The sequence below is a fragment of the Hemicordylus capensis genome, chromosome 4, assembly GCF_027244095.1.
Source record: "Hemicordylus capensis ecotype Gifberg chromosome 4, rHemCap1.1.pri, whole genome shotgun sequence".
NCBI classification, from domain to species: domain Eukaryota; kingdom Metazoa; phylum Chordata; class Lepidosauria; order Squamata; family Cordylidae; genus Hemicordylus; species Hemicordylus capensis.
This window is the reverse complement of record NC_069660.1, coordinates 307,041,130-307,061,165: the sequence shown is the minus strand read 5'-3', so window position 1 is coordinate 307,061,165 and position 20,036 is coordinate 307,041,130. Positions and strand designations below refer to the sequence as shown.

The window sequence follows — 20,036 nt, the reverse complement described above, 5'->3', positions numbered from 1 at the left end:
GGCTTTTGGTCCCAAGTCAAAAACCCTAAGGCAAGGGGTGGGGGTGGGGTTATGCCTCACAGCATAATTGTAAAGCAGTCTACAAACAAAACCGACTTTCCCCCATTTGGAACAACTATGTGATGACATACGGCTCTTTCATGCATAAGTCTGAAGGCTCGCTGCACGTGTTTACGGCAGGGCAAAGGGGGAGGAAGTCCCGCCCCTACTTTGTCACGCATCCCCAGGCCTCGTTGCTCACGGGGCTTGTCTGAAGAGGGAAAGCCCTCTCTATGATGGCGGGTGGACACGTGATTGTGAGGAGAAGGGCTTTGCCCACTTCAGACAAGCCCTATCGGACCTGTGAAAGTCAGCGCACGGGGATGAGTGACATGGCGGGGGTGGGACTTCCTCCCACTTCACCCCACCACTCATGGGTACAGAGTTCAGTTCGTCTGAACTCTGAAGGAGCCTATTGGAGGAGAGATTCGGGGGGGGGGGGATGGCATATGTCAGGAAAAGCATTACTGCTACAGGTGCTGGCAAGTTTTGCATCCCTCCCAATTATCCTCCCCACTGAGATGGCTCCCTCATTTTCACTGCCTGTGAGTAGGATGGCAAAAATGGAGGGGGAGGGGTGCATTTTGCCTTAGCTCTAAACTGATTCAGTTAGCTATCTAAGTGATGAGTTAAAAGCAAAACTATTATAAAATTAGAAAAGAAAACCCTAAACACTTTCATATGCTGAAAGTCCTAATAATTTTCCTTTAGGGGGATGATTCAAGGTAAATGTCTGGTGCCACACACATCTTTGGTGAAATCTGGGCCACTACTCAACACTTCAGTTCTTTCCACCAAGACCTCTTTATTGCGCAAAGATAAAATATCCACCTGTGAGGTTATGTATATAGAGAAGTTAGAACTAGATATAAATGTTAAGGAGGAGATGGTTGTGGCTATGAAATTCGTTAGTTTTTGAATGATGGAAGCTGTGCTAATTATTCTTCCCTCTGTTTCTCTCCCTCTTTTCTCCCCCACCTATTGCTTATCTCGCAGGAAGGAATCTATTTATTCAACATATTTGTATACCACCCCAAACACAAAATTTAAAAAGGGCTGAGGCATTCAGTTTGTATTAGCAGCAGAAGATGGTGTATTTACACTGAAACTTGTTTTGCTTTAACCTGTAACATCTGGTGGATATTTTATCTTTGTGCAATAAAGAGGTCTTGGTGGAAAGAACTGTTCGGAAGTTAATATGAGCATAGCATCACCAACTTATCAACTCAACACTTCAACCTTAGTCAGCTTACAATCAGGGTAGAATTAAGTTTACTCACTGAATTTGTTCCCAAAACTTGCAGCTTTGGTTCCCCAGACTCCAGCAGCTTAGCTACCATATGGAGGAAGCTTTCGACAAACGGTTTGATGCTCTGAGAACGACACGCCATCAAAAGCTGGTCCAGGGCCTCCATGGCAATTAAAACATATCTGAGTGGGCAGACAAGCAGAGACCCCAGAAGTCACACAGCAAGTCTGTTTTATTGACAAGTGAGCTCATATGATCAAGCGTTCCAGCAAAATCTAACTCTCCAGACTAGCAGTCTTGCCATGACCCAGGAATACAAATTTGCTGTGTCTGTAAAGCATGCGGGTGTTCTGAATGATGTTGCCTCGGAATCCAGGCTGGAAAAGACCAACGCTGTTTTAGAAGGTCTTTCTCCCTCTTCTTTCCTCCTTTGTGCTTGAAACGCTGCTATGGCAGCATTGCTAGAGCTGCTGGGAAATTTAGCCCATTTCCAAATCCAAATCAAACTGGGGTGTGGCTGTCAATAGGAATATGCACACACAGAGGTTTGTGCACTGGTTCATCTTTGAACCAGTTTGGTCAAGGTCCAAACGGGTTCAGTGCTGCGAGGAGGGGAGTGGTGAACAGGATCTTTTTTTAAAAGGAGAGCAGAACTTTACCATGTAGCTTCTTGCTTCAGCGGCGCTTGTCCCAAGTACCCGTGCATGGTGCTAGCATACACATAAGCATCCATGCAGGTGTGGATGTCATTTGCGCAGACACCATGTGTGTGCTGGTGCTGCGTGTGGGTACTTGGGACAAGCATCGCCGCAGCAGGAAGGTGCATGGAGCAGCAGAGAGCGGGTAAAGATCTGCTCTCCTTAAAAAAAAGAGAGAGAGAGCACTAGCCGCTGCCCCACCCCCCGCCCGCAGTGCCGGATGAGTCCCTAGCGGCCAATAATTACCCAAGACGGCAATCTCGGGAATACTTAAGTTAATAAGAAGTTCCAGCGAACACCTGGAAGTGTGACCCTCAGGGACACATTCCAGATGTTCCTGTGTGACCCTCAGGGACACATTCCTGCAAATGTGTCCCTGGTTTTCAATAAAACCCATCTGCCACTAGTGGGATGTTTGTGCCTACTTCCTTTCTTGATGTATTGATCCAGGCCAAGTGGGTGAACTGCAAGTCAACAGAAGCAGCAATAACCTCACAATGCAAATAAACATTCCTTCAGGAGGGAGTGGAATACAGCAAAAATTGCTCCCCACCCCCAACATACACACTCTCTCCTCCCACCCCCACCCCAATGTTGCGGGGATGTGGAAAGAGGAAGGACAGCTAGTTTTACCAAGGTTTTTGCAACCCTGCAGGACTCCTATTGCTGGAGCACTGTGAGGAATGTTAGCCACTGTTTGAAAAACATACCACAAAGTAGGAATGTGCACGGACCGGTCCGGGGCCATACAAAAGGCCTACGGACCGGTCCGGCAGTTCGGCAGGGGAGGGGGAGGGGGAGTGTGTCTTTAAGGAGGGGAAATAGCACTTACCCCCGCCCACCACTCTTCCCCCTCCGGTGCTGGAATTTCTTAAAACGTTCTTGGGGTGGCTGAGTTCCTCCCTGCCGCCCCTGCCCTCATTGTTGTCTTTAAAGTTAGCAAGCCGAAAAAGCTGGAGCCACACATGTGCTCTTCGTGGCGCGCGCGCTCATTGCCGCCACTGGCGCGTGCCGCATACAGTACATCATTGTGACGTATGTGGCACGCGCGCCGGCGGCGGCAACAAGCACGTGCGCGCCGCAAAGGGTGCATGCGTGGCTCCAGCTTTTCCGGCTTGCTAACTTTAAAGACAACGACGGGGGCAGGGGCGGCAAGGAGGAACTCTGCCGCCCCAAGAACGTTTTAAGAAAGTCCAGCGCCAGAGGGGGGAAGTGCTATCCCCCTCTCCCTTAAAGACACACTCCCCTCAGTGCCGGACCATGCCTCCGTGGTTCCGTGCACATCCCTACCACAAAGCTCTTTTGGGGGAAATGAAATTAGATGAATAGTTCTTGAACATGGAGACTGGTCATTCTCTTTGGATTAAACTAGATGCGATGTGGGGATTCTGCAACTGAAACGCCTAGTCTCTATCTTTTTCAAAAAGCAGTTGCAATTTGGATCAGGGCTGCAGCGTGTGTGTGTATTGGTTAAGCTCTTTGCTCCCAAACTAATTCCATGAGTGGCACAGGTATCACTGGACAAGGGTTGGGGGACAAATGCCCCTTGGTCACCAGGGTCTGGGGGCTGCCACAGCGCCCCCTCTCCCAGGGCATCCCTTGCCCCACACCCAGCCAGCAATTGAAGCACTTTGTTCACCAGTCGATACTTTCAATGAGCTGTCCACAACGGCCCCAAGGTCTCTTTCCTGCTCAGTCACTGACAGCACTGCAGGTTGAACCCTCTTCCTCCAAAGAAGATCCCATTCTTTTTGAAAAAGACGGACACTGCGAGTTCCAGTCATGGAACCCACCTGTCATGTCCAGTCTGACCCTTTAACTGAGAGTCAACCAGAAGTGAAGTGGGCATTCCAAGATCAGAGTCCTCGATGGATTTTATATTGCCTGTCAGCAGCCTCTGCTTTGAAGGGTTGGAAAGTAGTAAGCTAGGAGAGGCTGTTTAACCCTTCCCTCCCATGTCCTTTCCACAATGTAAACATTACGCTCATTTCGAAAGCGCTGCACTAGCTGCCAATTTGTTTCCGGGTCCAATTCAAGATGCTGGTTATTGCCTTTAAAGCCCTTAATGGTTTGGGCCCTGGTTGCCGGAAGGACAACCTGCTTCTGAATTGTTCTGCCTGCCTAACAAGGTCACTGGAGTGGGCTTTGCTCCATGTGCTGTCAATGAGGGAGGCTGAACTGTTATGCACACGGGACAGGGCCTTCTCTGTTACAGCCCCGAGGTTTTGGAATGCTCTACAAGTGGGTGACTGTTCCCTGATTCTCCTTTGGCTGTCTTTAAAAAGTAACTAAAGGCCTTGTCTGTTCAGACCTTTGTCCATTAGGGGCTGTTGTTCTTGCTGTTCTGCTGCTGCCCTGTCTCTATATTAAAGGTTGCTGTTCTATCTGTGTTTGTATTGTTGCTTTTAATATTATTTTAATGCAACTTCCATGGATGCTACTGCTGTATTTTAACTTCATTTAACTTTATGAAGAAATTAACAGTCTAGAAATTAATATCAATCAATGAACAAAAGCCTCCACCCTGAATACTGTTCCCAGAGCACCACTTTCCCACTCTTCAAAGCAGCCCTCTGAAACTGCTAATTGCAGGGGAAGGGGCTGGAACCACAGGAGAACCTAATCACAGATCTCCTGTATCACAGCTGGATTGGCCCAGAAGCTGCTGGGTTTTCAATAACTCAGCAGAAGTCCAAAGCAGTAAGAATGAAGACAGCTTAATTAGAAGCCTCTTTCCTTCCCAATACTTTTGTATCAACCCAAAGGGCTGACCGATACCTTTTTTAAAAAGTGTCAGGGTTTTGTTCTAAATTGTATTTATACATTCTCTCCTTAACGAGCATGAAAAAATGTCTTAAGCTCTGGATATTACAAATAGAAGGAAGTGGTAGAGGTATGTGAACAGCGAGGGAACACGTTGCAGTATTCTCTAAAATTGAGTCTGCTTCTGGAATGCAAAATAAAAGTATTCCTTTGCAGAATATAATACTAATTTTAAAAACTGAGTCTGGAACTAAATCCTGGGCAGCCACTGCATGCTTGCAAAGCAGTGTGCATGTGGGGAGCAGGCAGGGCCAGCCTGCTAATGCGGCATGGTGAGGCAGCCATCTCAGAGAGTGGATTGGCAGAGGCGGCAAGGAAACCACACCCACCACTTGCTTCACCACATCTCGCCACCCCCACTGCCACCAGCAGATCCTTCTGTTCCCCGGCTTTTGAAAAGGCAGGGAAAGGGGAACACAGAGCAGAAAGAAGTGGGTCAGGCACCCCATTTCTCCACACTTCTGTTCTCTGTTTCCCATCCTCTGCATTCTCAAAAAAACAGGAAACAGGTGGAGGAGATAGTGCTGGCAGAATAGGGATGTGCTTGGACCAGTTCGGAGGCCACGGTGCAGTCCGTGGGGGGGGACCGGTCCGGCAAGACCCACATGGGGCGGTCCGGTCCGGCAAGATTCGGGTGGGGGGTTCCAATAAGGACCGGGGGGGGCTTTACTTATCCCTCCCAACAAAGGCGCCATATTTCGTTGAGCTATCGAGCGGCAGGATACCTCCCTGCCGCCCGCTTCAATCCCCGCTTGGCTCCTTAAAAATTAAGAATCGGGCGGCAGGATACCTCCCTGCCACCCCCTTCAAAACCCCGCTTGGCTGGTGGCCGCCCCCTTCAAGCCCCCTGCCGCCCCCAATCCCCCTGCCGCCCCCTTCTTGCCAAGTCTCCATTGAAAACGGGCGGCAGGATAACTCCCTGCCGCCCCTTTGCCTGCTCAAAAGCCAAGCCGGCAAAGGGGCAGCAGGGAGTTATCCTGCCGCCCGATTTCTAAAAGGAGCAGAAAACGGGCGGCAGGATAACTCCCTGCCGCCCCTTTGCCGGCTTGGCTGCAAATGGGAAGCCCCCCCCCATCCTTATTGGAACCCCCCACCCCAGTGCCGGACTGCAACTCCGCGGTTCCGTGCACACCCCTATGGCAGAAGCAAGATCAGGGAAGGGAACAAGAAAGAAAAGGAAAAGGAAAAGAGCTCCGCCTAAACTGGCCAGGAGGGTGTGATGCCTCACTGTATGGCCTCTGGAATGGTTGGGGCTTGGGCTGGGTCTCGAGGTAGAGATTTAAGAATTTTTGCTTCTTATTGGTTTACATGTCTCGCAATGTAACACAGGTGGTGCCAGATCTGCCCAGGCCACTGCGGGCTCTAAAATATGCAGAGATATGGCTGCAAAAGAGCGGGACTGCTGGCTCTTGCGCAATTGCACATGGTGCGCAATTTCCATTGGAAATCATGGAAGTCACATGTGACGTGCGGTCATGCAAGAGTCAGCACTCCTGGCACTGCCCTTAAGTATTAATTATTGTATTTACTGATTTATGTATCATATTCATATACCATCTGATATGTGCATCCCTAGGCAGTGTACATAATTTATAAAACAACAAATGTAAAAACAGAACAACAAAACAAAACAAAAACAAAACAAAAAGGATTAAACAGTTTAAAATTGATTGTAACTAAAAGCCTGAGAAAACAGGTGTGTCTTGAGGGTCTTTAAAAAAACAATCAGAGATGGAGAAACTCTTGTTTTGACAGGGAGCGTATTCCAAAGCCTTGGGACAGCCACAGAGGAGGCCCAGTCCTGAGTACAGCAGCATTGTTGTGTGATTTAGAGTCCCACAGCAGTGCAGGTGGGCCTGGGCCTGACGTGGGACATGTAAGCCCTTGAAACATGTTTGGCTTCCATGAAAAATTCTCAGATGTATCTCCCTGCAATAAGCCCCAAAACTGGGAGAAGTAGCAAGTGGAAAAGCTGCTTAACTCTTCCTGCAGCTGCTGATTCCCCCCAAGCCAGGGGTCCCAAATGCAAGCTTGTTGCATCAGGCAGAGAAAAGTGGCGTGTTGGCTGGACTTCCCAGATACCCAAAAGCTGGCAGATGTGAAGTTTCAACCTCAGGCAAAGGAAAATGAAACAAACAAACAAAAACTCATACGGCTAAAATGTTTTGGCTCATCCTAGGAAAAAATGCCACATCAGATTATACTGAATACACCCCTGTCCATAATTCTGTGGCAACAACCCATGAAGTTTATCTGTTGTTAAAAATGAATGTGTGGATCTCTTTTCTACCAAGTCTTTAGCTCTATACAGGAGAACCTCACGACCTGTGGACTCGCCATCCACGGTTTTGCATATCCACAGGTTGGGTAACTGACACCCGACCTCGGCATACACGGGGGTGGTAGAGGTGGTGGTGGTGGAAAATAAGGGGTTAAATTTGTGTATTTGTAAGTTGGAGGTGACTGGAAATGCCCTTGGAGGTCATTTCCGGCCGCCATTTTGTGAAGAGCCATTTTATGGTTCTTTCCCCCTTTTCTTTTTAAATCGCGATTTTTCGTGGAATTTCGGGGACTTGCGGGGGGGGGGGGGGGGACATCACTGGACTCCTGAAGGCCCACGGAGCATGGTGGGGCACTTTATTTGGCCTGTTTTCATGGGGTTTTTTACGTTTTAAAGTGATATTTCTCAAGTCTGGGAACCGAACCCCCGCAAAACCATAAACTCATTGCCTCGTTATCTGTGGTTTTGTTACCTACAGCAATCAGCAGGAATGGAACCCGCGTGGATAATGAGGTCCTCCTGTACTTAATAAATTAGAAGAGGGGAAAAGAAACTCTGAAAGAAGCCTGGTGGCAAGAGGATATCATTTGGACAGAACGAGATGCTTCCTTACCCATAACGATGTCTGACAACGTCTCGGCTCAGTCGCTCTGCTAGGTAAGCACCAATTCGATCAATCTTCTCGGGTGCAGAAACAGCATAGAAGGTTAGTTTCTCCATATCTGCTTTTACAAGTCCATCCTAATCATTTAAAAAAAAATCACAACTGGTTTTTGTTTTAAAATAATTTGTAACCACTCATATGTTTTACCATATTTACCTGAATAGAAGGAGACTCTGAATTTAAGATGATGCCTTACAAGATGGAGGTTAAATACAGGTTATACGTGTATTTATTGGTTATTCCTATATTTACTCCAAAAGAAAGAGGACTCTGATTTCAAGACAAGCCCGCTATATTTAACAGGAATGAACTGGGGGGAAACATCATCTTGGCTCCAGGTAAATACAGTAACCTTCAATTCTGCTACTACTATTATAAATATTTATATACACTTTGACAAAAGTTCTCAAAGTGGTTTAAACAGACATATAAAAAATAAATAAGATTGTTCCTTGTCATGCTGCTAGATAATCGTTCAGTGAAACCAGTGTAGGCCAAAATGAATGCCTGTCATCAGAACCCCATTAGACATGATACCAACATTGCAGGGTAATGCAAACTGGATGTTTCCAGCCTTAAGGGCATCTCTGTGCAACTGGGGATCCTGATTTTTCAGGGGTCCTGATTCCAGGGAGGGAGCACATGCCTATGCACAGTGGCCCTTTTCCAGGCCTTATAATGAATGCATCATGATATTGTAAACCGTGCAGAGACGAAAGTTTGGGGCAGTGTACAAATTTAATAAATAAATTAATTAAATAAATCAAAGAGGCAGGATGTCTCCATGTACGAATGCACTCATGCCAGGAGGGATCACACCCATAATTAGCATAGATAAGTCTGATCAACACATCTTTAAAAGTGCTAATAGCAATCCATTCATCTGTGGAAGAAAGCTTCCTCTGTGGCCGATACACTCTCTACATCCTCACCACTCTCTACATCCTCACCACTCAATCGTTGTGTTTCCATGATGGAGGCTGAGTAAGCCTCCCTGCACTGGCAAGTAAGAACACAGGAAGCTGCCTTATACTCAGTCTGACCATTGGTTCATCTAGCTCAGGGGTTCCTGACTTGTGGTACTCCAGATGTTGTTGCACTACAACTTCCATCATCCCCAGCCACAATTAATTGCAGCCGGGGGTGATGGGAGATGTAGTTCAGCAACATCGGGAGTACTACGGGTTGGGAACCCCCTGATCTAGCTCATTATTGTCTACAGAGACTGACAGAGGCTCTCCAAGGTTTCAGGCAGGAGTCTTTCCCAGCCCTAACTGGAGAAAGCAGGGCATGGACCTGGGAGCTTCTGCGTGCAAGCAGATGCAATGCCACTGAGTTTACAGACCCATCACCTAAGGGGAATATTTCACAGCAGACAGTGCTCCCACGTAGTCATCCAGCCAATGCAACCAGGGCAGACCTAAGGGTACAATTCTGACTCACCACCTCATGATCACTTCTCCTCCCCAAATACTGGATGGAGTGATCTGACCTCAGAGATCATGCACTAGAGGGCATGGTGTCTCTGAATCCTCTTCCCCCTTCATGTCTGAGAAGGGGAAGCTATATGATTTATCCTATCCAGGCATCCCCTTCCTTAGAGTCCACACACGTACAAAATAGACTAAAGCAAAAAGTCCATACATACTGCTAAGCACACACACCTAGCAGAAGATTTCCAATGATTGGATTTGGAAGTAAGAATTCTAGTCAAAGTTCATTAAAAAGAGACTTTTCTCAAAGTCCCTCAGGGGCAGAATAAAATTGTACAAATGCAGGGTATGCACATTATTGTTCCTGAAAACATACACTTCAGATGAATAGGGAAAGAAAGTTCAATAAGTCATTAGGAAGACAAGGGGGGAAAATGAATTTGAATTATAATATCCCACAGGACTAAATGTAAATGCATTGGAGGGTTGATGAACTATTAGTTGCCATTGACAGGATTGTACTTGGTAAGCCAAAAGGATAATAATTATAGTACTGGCCACTTTGGACAGACTGTGACCTCTTTGGGAAAGATTCAGACTCAGGACAGAGAACAGAGTTCTAATGCTGTATCTTTCCCCAAAAGAGCTGGAAATGTTATGATCCTTATGGAGACATAACTGGAACATCTGCAGATGAGAGGGAGGTACCAGCAGATTCATGGTTAGGGATGGGCATGAATTGCGATTTGCTCACTGATTCGAAGCACAGGCTGGGCAACTTTAAGGGGGAGGAGACCAGGTCTGTACCTGTTCCTCCACTGCTCACTGCAGTTTCCTGCTGCGGCAGTCCCACTCACCCCACCCCCGCCCCCAATCTGCCCCCATGCACCAGCGCCAGACTTCTGTGGGAGAAGAATACTAGAAAAAAAACATAAGAACAGCCCTGCCAGATCAGGCCCAAGGCCTATCTAGTCCAGCATCCTGGTGTTTTTTTTAAAGTATTTGAATTGGTTTTAAATGGTTTTAATTTAAATTTGATTTAACAATTTGAATTGTTTTTATATTGCTTTTAGCACTGTGTTTTGAATTGTGTGTTTTTATGTCTTTTTAAAGTTGTTGTACACCAGAGCCTTTGGATGAGGTGGTTTATACATTAAATAAATAAATAAATAAATAAAGCAAGCGTCAGACCACTGGTACACCCAGCTCAGTATTTTCTATTCTGACTGGCAGTGACTCCCCAGGGCTTCAGGAAGGAGTTCTTCCCCGCCTTACCTGGAGATGCCAGGAATTGAACCTGGGACCTTCTGCACTCTACCACTGAGCTATGGCCTTGTCCCCTATATACAGCTCCATCCGTTGGCCACCTTCCTGTAACCTGGCTGCCACGCTGCTTACCCCAAACTCCAAATCATTATCATGAGGACAATGTTGAGGCTAAACTGTAGTTCATGCCCGAGATCCCGTGAGCTTCAAATGCTAGCCAATAGGAAGGAGGATTAGAACAGAATAAGCAATGTTCTGAACAGCGAGTGGCTAAGCTGCACCCATGGGGCTTGTGAACGCTATCACTTACTTTGGGGTCTTCGGGGAAGATGTTATCCACGAGACGTTTGTAGCGAGGACGCAAGGCGGCACAGCAACAACACACCCCTGAAACAAGGATTATACAGATGAGCATTGGAATAAATGAGATAGCAAAAATGAAATGCACCACCACCTCTACTACAAATATTTATATACTGCTTTTCAACCAATGTTCTCAAAATGGTTCACACAGATTAAAATAAATAAATAAAAATGACTCCTTGTCCCCAAAGGGCTCACAGTCTTAAAGTGAAATAAATAAGGTGGACACCAGAAACAGCCACTGAACGGATGCGGTGCTGGGAATAGATAGAGTCAGTAGCTCACCCCCTGCTAAATGTAAGAGAGTTTAAGAGGGGTGCTGGTCTTGTGGCAGAAAGCATGACGTTGCCTTAGCATGACGTTGCCCGTATCTGAGCCTCTCTCAGCAGTATGGTACTCAGTAATTAAGCATTTCTCCTGGCATGGGGATAGCTAGATGGAGGGACCTTCGGAGATTTCAGTGGGTGGCTACCAGAGAGGGAATCTTCTCTGGGGTGATACTGGAATTGTGAAATTCCTCTGGCACATTCACTTGGTATCATTTCTGCTCTCATTTAGACACCAGGTGATTTTTAAATATTAGCTGAAAGTTCAGGCAGGAATATCTTGGAAGAAAGCCCCCACAGTCATCATCCCCCCCCCCGCACATGTCTAACTTTGAACCCCACCTCCATGGCGAAGTCATTTAAATGCTCTCTTGACTACATGGGAACTGTCCATGGATAATGCCATTGTTTTTAAAAAGCCCAATACTGGGCTTCATTAACAGAGGCACCTTGCCCAGATCATGAGTAGCAGCCGTTCCACTCTATTCTGCGCTGGTCAGATCACATTTGGAATACTGTGTCCAGTTTGGGGCATGCATTTTAAGAAGGAGATAAATAAACTGGAATAGATTTGGAGGAGGACAACAAAGATGGTGAGAAACCTGGAAACCAAGTCTGGTGAGCAACGGTTGAAGGAGCTGGGTAGGCTGGCCCCAGAGCAGGAGTTTTCAACCTTTTTTAAACAAGTGTACCCACCTACCTCAAAGCTTCACCTCAAGTAACCCATATAAGCAGCCAACGATTGTGACCCCTACAGAAGTAAATCTTGCCAAAGTTGGTGGGAAATCAAACACAAGCTAAGTGAATCTGCCCTGGAATCAGACCAAACACAAAACCCCCAACACCCTGACTCTACGTGGAGCAGTGGCTTCCTTCCTGCTCCCATCCTCTGGAGCAGGGATTCCCAGCGTTGGGTCCCCAGATGTTATTGGACTTCAACTCCCATAATCCCCAGCGGACTTTGGTTGGGAATTATGGGAGTTGAAGTCCAATAACATCTGGGGACCCAACGTTGAGAATCCCTGCTCTAGAGCCTCATGGCCAGGGCTCCACAGCAGCCTTCTGACCTGACAGCATGCCTCCCTCCATGCGACTCTGAAGCCTCATTATTTAGCAGGGGGGAAACAACTGGCCCTATCCAGCCCCAGCACAATGCCTCCCGTGGCTGTTGCTGGTGTCTATTGATTGCGAACCTTTTGGGGACAAGGAGCCATTTTATTTATTTGTTTGTTTGTTTGTTTATTGATTGATTGATTGATTGATTATCTATCTGTGTGAACCACCCGGGGACTTTTTGGTATGGGGTGATATATAAATGTACTAAATAAAAATAAATAAACTGCTTTGGAAACTTTTGTTGAAAAGTGGTATATAGATATTTGTTGCTGCTGCTGTTTATTGGTGGAATTAATTATTCTTAAATTATATCTTTGAATGTGTTGGTTACTATACTATCATTGCACTTTTAATTGCTTAAGGCAAAGTGATCATTGTCTATTAATTTTTATAGTAAGTTATTTCAGAATTGGATTTGTCGTGCTTTCAGATTGTATTGTTATAAGAGTAAACTCTTTGCAATTGCAATTATGACAATAAGATTCAGGTGATGGGACTACTATTTAAGCCTTTACAGTCAGTAGTTTCTGACTCCTGCAAAGAACAGTAGTTAGCAAGCATTGTGAGATTCATTAGTAAATCCTTTTTGGTATAAACCTGGCGGCAGACATTCTCTAATCAAGTTTGGTTTTTATTATTTATCTTTATATTGAATGTTGTTAATTTTATATCTCTAGTCTAAAATGGGGTTTTATATACTTGTACTATTGAATCTTTCTTTTTTTTAAATGCCAGGTAATTTGTAAGGAGAATGAAACCAGTATATTATTGCCACTGAAGAAGACCAAGAGTTGGTTTGAAACGTGCTTGGCATATGCTAAATGATTCTATATTCTCCTCTTTGGTTACCATTGGACTGCTGAACATTTTAGGACTTTCTGAGAGCATCCCTTTCAATCAATTGTTACATCTTTTTTATTTCTTCAAGGGACGGTCTTTACTACTAATTAAGCTGCAGTCAGTTATCCTGTAAGGACTTCAATGAACTGTCATGTATACCATCTCTCATACTTTTTTAGATTTTTATGTTTTTTAAATGTATGATTATACCCATAAAAGTAACTTATATAATCTTTTATACTTACTACAACCTTTGGATTAAATACATTCACATTTTGATTTAGGCTTCTGTCTGCTCATATTATCATTGAATTCTATATTTCAAGGTTTCTCTTGTTTTCTTAGCTAACAAAATGATGATATTTCATAAGCTATTCACGATGGCTCTAATTAAGACTGCTGATGCTCCAGGGAAGGTTATGCCAAGGTTACTGGCTCAAGCAGCAGAATGTTACTGGGCCACTGAAACATCCATCAGCTCAAACAAGCTCTCAGAGTATCGGAGCTGAAACATAAAAATCACATATTGTCTATAATGATGACTGTATATGTAGATGTAGAAAAAATTTTCTGCTTCATAAACCACTAAAAATGCATAGATCTAGCAGAAGGGTTTGTTTTTCTTTTTAACTACTGCAGTGATTTTTTTAAGGGCCCATTTTTATCATTTTAGTAATCATTTCTCTTTGATCAAATGACTAACCTGACTTGAAACATATATTTAAAAAGAAAAGATTCTGCTTGGAGGGATGAAGAGTGTTTTTTAAAAAAAAATTAAAACCCACACGATCACATGACAGTCTTAAATGAGATCACATTCAGCCAATATCTAATGTTCAGGATGGCTTCATACCATCATTTCAAAGATACTAGAATCTAAAAAGAAAAAGGGGGGGGAACCCCACAAACTCCACAAAACAGCAAAGCCAGGGGACAGATCAATTTAGTGAATAAAATAAAAGGCACTTACAATATATCCTTAGCCATATCTCTTTTTCTTTCCAAAGCAGAAAATGCTTTCACAAAAAGCATTCTATTGGGGATTTTAACAGTGCCTTAAATGGGAGTGCCCAACTTCTAGGGATGTGTCCAAACCACAGTTAGGGCATATTTTGGAAAATGCGACTGTGAACTATAAGAAAAAGGAGAGCAGGTCCATACCTGCTCTCCACCGCCCCATGTAGCTTCCTGCTCGGGCAGCACATGTCCTGCTGCAGTGCCAGCACACATTCATTCATTCATTCATTCATCAAATTTGTACACTGCTCCAAACTTTCGTCTCTGGGTGGTTAACAGCAGCATAAAACAAGTTAAAACATATACAAAAAACTTAAAACAATTTAAAAATAAACCAGAGATTAAAACCTAAAAAATTTAGGAAGCTGAGAAAGCTTGGGCTAAAAGATGGGTTCTCAGGTGTTTTTTTGAAAATTGCCAGAGACGTGAAGGATCATATCTCAGCAGGGAACGCATTCCACAGTCTCGGGGCAGCGACCGAGGAGGCCCGTCGCTGTGTAGCCACCAAACGAGTTGGCGGTAACTGGAGATGGACCTCCTCAGGTGACCTCAATGGGGCTAATGGTGGGGCTCACAGTGGAGAAGACGCTCTCTTAAATAACCAGGGCCTAAGCCGTTTAGGGCATTATAAGTTATAACTAGCACTTTGTATTTTGCCCAGAAACCTATTGGCAGCCAGTGTAGCTCCATCAACAGAGGAGTAATGTGGTCTCTCTGAGATGACCCAGAGACCAACCTGGCTGCCACATTCTGAACCAGCTGAAGTTTCCGGACTACGTACAAAGGCAGCCCCACGTAGAGTACATTACAGAAGTCAAGTCTGGAGGTTACCAACAGATGTATCACTGTTTTGAGGTCACTGATCTTGAGAAACGGGTGCAGCTGACGTATCAGCTGAAGCTGATAGAAAGCACCCCTGGCCACCGCCTCAACCTGAGAAACCAGGGAGAGGTGTGAATCCAGAAGTACTCCCAGACTGCAAAACTGATCCTTTGGGGGAAGTGTGACCACATCTAGAACAGGCAGATCAAAATCGTCTCTAGAGTTCTGACTCCGCACAATAAGTACCTCCATCTTATCTGGATTAAGCTTCTGTTTATTCTCTCTCATCCAGCCCATTACTGCTTCCAGTCAGGCATTTAGGGAGGATATGCCAGCTCCTGAAGAAGCTGACATGGAAAAGTAGATCTGGGTGTCATCAGCATACTGGTAACACCCAGTTCCAAATCCCCTGATGATCTCTCCCAGCAGTTTCATGTAGATGTTAAAAAGCACTTGAGAGAGTAAGGAGCCTAGAGGGACACCACACTTAAGCACAGATTTCGAAGAGCAACAATCTCCAATAGACAACATCTGGAATCTGTCTGAGAGGTAGGAGCAGAACCAATGTAAAACAGTGCCTCCCACCCCCAGCACCCTCAGATGCTCCAGAAGGATACTATGGTCGATAGTATCGAAAGCTGCCAAGAGTTCCAAAAAGACCAAGAGAGTCATACTTCCTCTGTCGATTCCCAATTGGAGATCATCCATCAGGCCGACCAAGGCAGTCGCCACCCCATAGCCCACCCGAAAACCAGTTTGAAATGGGTCTAGATAATCAGTTTCCTCCAAGACTGCCTGGAACTGAGGCCACCACTCCTCTCACATGGCATTAGCGCATGTGTGGGTGCCATTAGTGTGGTCAGCATGGTGTTGCTGGGAATGCCTCTCCTAAGATGGAGCCTAATGCAACACATGCGTGCATTCTGTAAAAACAATGTATGCTTCTTCGTTTCTTAAACTACTGGTGGTGTTCACATGCAAATGTCTATGGATTTAACTGAGATTAACACAGGTTTAATCAATTCAATCAGCTGCATTCAATTAAATTGACTATGATTTCTTTAATCAGGTTACAGCTCTTGCTTGCCCCAAGGAGTCTACATTCTTAGTATCAGCTAATATTACTGCCACAGAGGTCTTTATAAAAACAGAAGTAAAGTGAAACAAAGATATACAGCAATATAACAGAAAATTATATATGAGCTTATACTAACCATGTAGAACACTTATGTTGCTGCACCATATAATTTCCCATTATAAAGCATGCCTATCTGAGCGGAGTTGGCACTTTAGCCATGCTAATAATTATCCAGTTGGAACAGAAAGAAAGAAACAGAAAGCAAGCCAAACACAAAGGAACATTTGTGAATGTATGCACTGCAACGGAAAACACTCATTTTGAGAATACTCAGTTCAGCAACATGGTAGTAACATCTGCAGAAAACACTCTGTCTGGCTGTGGAACCCCCTTCTGAGGTGAGGCACGTGCCCTGGGGGGGGGGGGGGGGAAGAAGGATTAGGAGGGCCTCCAACTGAATCCCTTTTTAGGTTACGGAAACGTGATACCCGGAGAAGTCTCCTGAGAAAGGAGCATTCCTTCTAGAAGCTTGACTTAACTAACTAAACTTGGAGGGGCTATCCTCCAGGGCCTCTTAAAGGCTTTGCAAATTAGTTTTTGTCCTGCCCTCTGGAGCATGCTGGGAGGATAACCCACGTGAGATGTCCTCACCCAGCAGCTGAGAAGGGGTCAGCAGGAGCACCTGGGAAGAAATGCAAAGAAATCCTTGCAATAAACAGGCTACTTACCTTTGCTATCTGACTGATGCATCTTAGGTGTTTGGGCCAGAGCCAGAAGAGTTGACTACAACCTGGTGTTCCACAGCCAGCCACAGTGTTTGAGAAGTAGGGCCTTTTTTAATTTAGAAAGAGAATGAATTGGCGGGGGTGGGTGGGTGGTGGAATAATAGAGGTGTGTACAGTTATGTGATGCATGGATAAAGTGGATAGAGAAAAGTTTCTCTCTCTCTCTCATAATAGGAACCTAGGAAAATAGGAAGCTGCCATATACTGAGTCAGTTCACTGGTCCATCTTGCTCAGTATTGTCAGACTGGCAGCAGCTTCTCCAAGGTTGCAGGCAGGAATCTCTCTTGGGAGATGCCAGAGATGAAACTTGGAGATGCCAGGAACCTAGATGCTCTTCCTAGAGTGGCTCCATCTCCTAAGGGGAATATCTTACAGTGGTCATCTGCTGAAGCTAAATGCTGGGACACAAGAACAGAACAGCCCTGCTGAATCAGGCCCAAGGCCTATCTAGTCCAGCATCCTGTTTCATACAGTGGCCCACCAGATGCCTCTGGGAAGCCCACAGGCAAGGGAGATTTAGGACAGACAAAAGAATTTCTTCCCACAACATGGAATTCATTGCTGCCGGAAGCAGTGCCACCAATCCAGAAAGTTTTGAAAGGAGATTAGACAAATTCACGGAGAATAGGGATAGTAGCTATATACATCCATGAGGATCAGAGATGGCATGCCCTTGAACTCCAGTTGCTAAGGAGCAAGAAGGAAGGGGGAGGTTTTGTTCTTTTCTCACTTGTGGACTTCCCAAGTGTACCTGGGTGGCCAGCAGGGCTTTTCTTAAATTCTAGGTTCTTTCCAGATGTCCTTGGCTGTGGCCACAAAGCTGATCACCAGCATGGGAGCTGGTTGGAACTGCAAAGCCAGCAGCTCAGCACCACGCTGATAGGCAACAAAGAGTCCTCAGTCAATAATCCCGCAGTGTGCATGCCAAGTATCTCTGTGCACTGTGTATATGAGCACAGCATACAGAGAGACACTGCATGCATAGCAGAGGACTATTGCAATGCATGAGCAAATGGAACTGGTTCATGTGAAGGGTGTCAAAATGAGAATAATTTTCCATCTGCAATGCGCTTCTAGCAAATCTCATCTTGACTAGTACATTATAGCAGTTTTTATTAATATCCTTAATTATGATCCTGATTAATATTTCAGGATTCATAATATTCAATAACTGAAGGTAGGTTCATCTATTAAGGAAAATCCCACTGTGCATGGAAAGCACACACACCCACGCACCCCCCCACCCCCGTCCACAGTTCTACAAACAATTCAGAAAGCCATCGGGTACCACTATAAGAGAGGGACGCTTAGTATGCCTATTCAGTACAATTGACACCAGGGGAATTCCAAGTTCATCACGGAGTTCCACCTCTTTACATAAGAACATAAGAACAGCCCGGCTGGATCGGGCCCAAGGCCCATCTAGTCCAGCATCCTGTTTCACACAGTGGCCCACCAGATGCTGCTGGAAGCCACAGGCAAGAGGTGAAAGCATGCCCTCTCTCCTGCTGTTACTCCCCTGCAACTGGTACTCAGAGGCATCCTACCTTTGAGGCTAGAGGTGGCATATAGCCCTCTGACTAGTAGCTGTTGATAGACGGCTCCATGAAGTTAACCAAACCCCTCTTAAAGCCATCCAGATTGTTGGCTGTCACCGCATCTTGTGGCAGAGAATTCCACAAGTTGATTGTGCATTGTGTGAAGAAATACTTCCGTTTGCTGGTCCTAGATTTCCCGGCAATCAATTTCATGGGATGACCCCTGGTTCTAGTGTTCTGAGAGAGGGAGAAGAATTTCTCTCTATCCACTTTCTCCACACCATGCATGATTTTATAGACCTCTATCATGTCTCCCCACAGTCATCTTTTTTCTCAACTAAATAGCCCCAGGTGTTGTAGCCTTGCCTCATAAGAAAGGTGCTGTAGGCCCCTGATCATCTTGGTTGCCCTCTTCTGCACCTTTTCCAGTTCTACCATGTCCTTTTTTAGATGTGGTGACCAGAATTGTACGCAGCACTCCAGCTGTGGCTGCACCATTGGACGGAGATTGTTGTGGTATGTCCTACTTCCAAGTGCATGTGGAGGCTTGTATGATTTTATTTACTTATTTTTTTAATTTAGATTTACATCACATTCTTGGATCTGCATCTACTGAACAGAGGTTCCAGTTAAAGTTTACTTATCAGGCATTCAGGCTCACTTCAAAAGGTTAATGGAACAACAGCCCCGCTCACATATGCTAATGCCATGTTTGCCACAATACAAATATAACAAATATTTATATACCGTTTTTCAACAAAAGTTCCCAGAGCAGTTTACATAGATATAAATAAATAAATAGAATGGCTCCCTGTCCCCAAAGGGCACAAAATCAAACAAAGAAACAGAAGATAGACACCAGCAACAGCCACGGGGGGATGATCTGCTGGGGATGGCTAATATCTCCATATCTCACCAGCCGGTCGGGTTTTGGAAAGCTATTTGCCACTTGGACATTCAGGCTGCTCAGTTCACTGCAATAATCCCCAGAAGAAAGCCGTGTCTGGGAAAGCACACAACTCTATGCTGAAATTGCCAGGGGCTAAAGACGAAAAGCTCCCAAAATGTCTGTGCCTGCTTGGAAGGCGAGATATTCCAGAGTTTCGAACAGTATCTCAGAATGTATTCAGGGCCATGCTAGATGTGACTTTAAAGACATTTGGCCCCACATATTAAAGGGTTGTTTGGTTCTGTGGATCTGTTTATCAAAAATACAACACACGCAAAAAACAACAACGTTGTCTGATGTTATTTGCCTCACCCCCTTTCCCAGTGATCCCTTTTTTGCTCCCCATATCTCTTCCCTATCTGCTGTATAATCCCCCTCTGCCCCCATGTCTCAACCTGGACTGGTTTCAAGGGGGCAAACTGTGGGCATCCCCCTATTTAGGCGTGTTGCTCCATCTCTACAGCACAAATGCTAGGGAGACAGAAGTAGTCTCAGGAATCTGCAGTGGGCCATTTTAAGGGCCTCAGTCCACCCCCACCCACCCCCCACTTTAAGGAAAAGAGAGAAAATTAGGGGGGGAAGAGAAAGAAAGAAAGAGAAGTTGTTCATTTGCCAAGTCGTCCTGGCAATGCTTAGCGGGAGCTTTAATGGATTAAATCAGTAGGGACTGGATTTTAATCTGCAAGGATATAAGGAATTGGCAAGTTACATTTTGAAGCTATTTTGATTCTGATGCATTTAAAATACT

The 20,036-nt window shown here is 45.3% G+C and overlaps 1 protein-coding gene across 4 annotated transcripts in view; it reads right to left on the bottom strand.

The window, feature by feature from the left end:
* Nucleotides 1-20,036, bottom strand: part of EFR3A (EFR3 homolog A) — a 101,272-nt gene that overhangs the window by 57,578 nt on the left and 23,658 nt on the right. For 2 of the 4 annotated variants that reach the window (XM_053246965.1, XM_053246966.1), the window contains 3 exons: nucleotides 10,764-10,840; nucleotides 7,704-7,831; nucleotides 1,320-1,470 (listed from right to left, as the gene is read on the bottom strand). In XM_053246965.1, coding sequence (XP_053102940.1) covers nucleotides 1,320-1,470; nucleotides 7,704-7,831; nucleotides 10,764-10,840 — 356 coding nt within the window. The remainder of the gene's footprint in view (nucleotides 1-1,319; nucleotides 1,471-7,703; nucleotides 7,832-10,763; nucleotides 10,841-20,036) is intronic. The other 2 variants (XM_053246967.1, XM_053246964.1) reach the window with 1 other exon arrangement.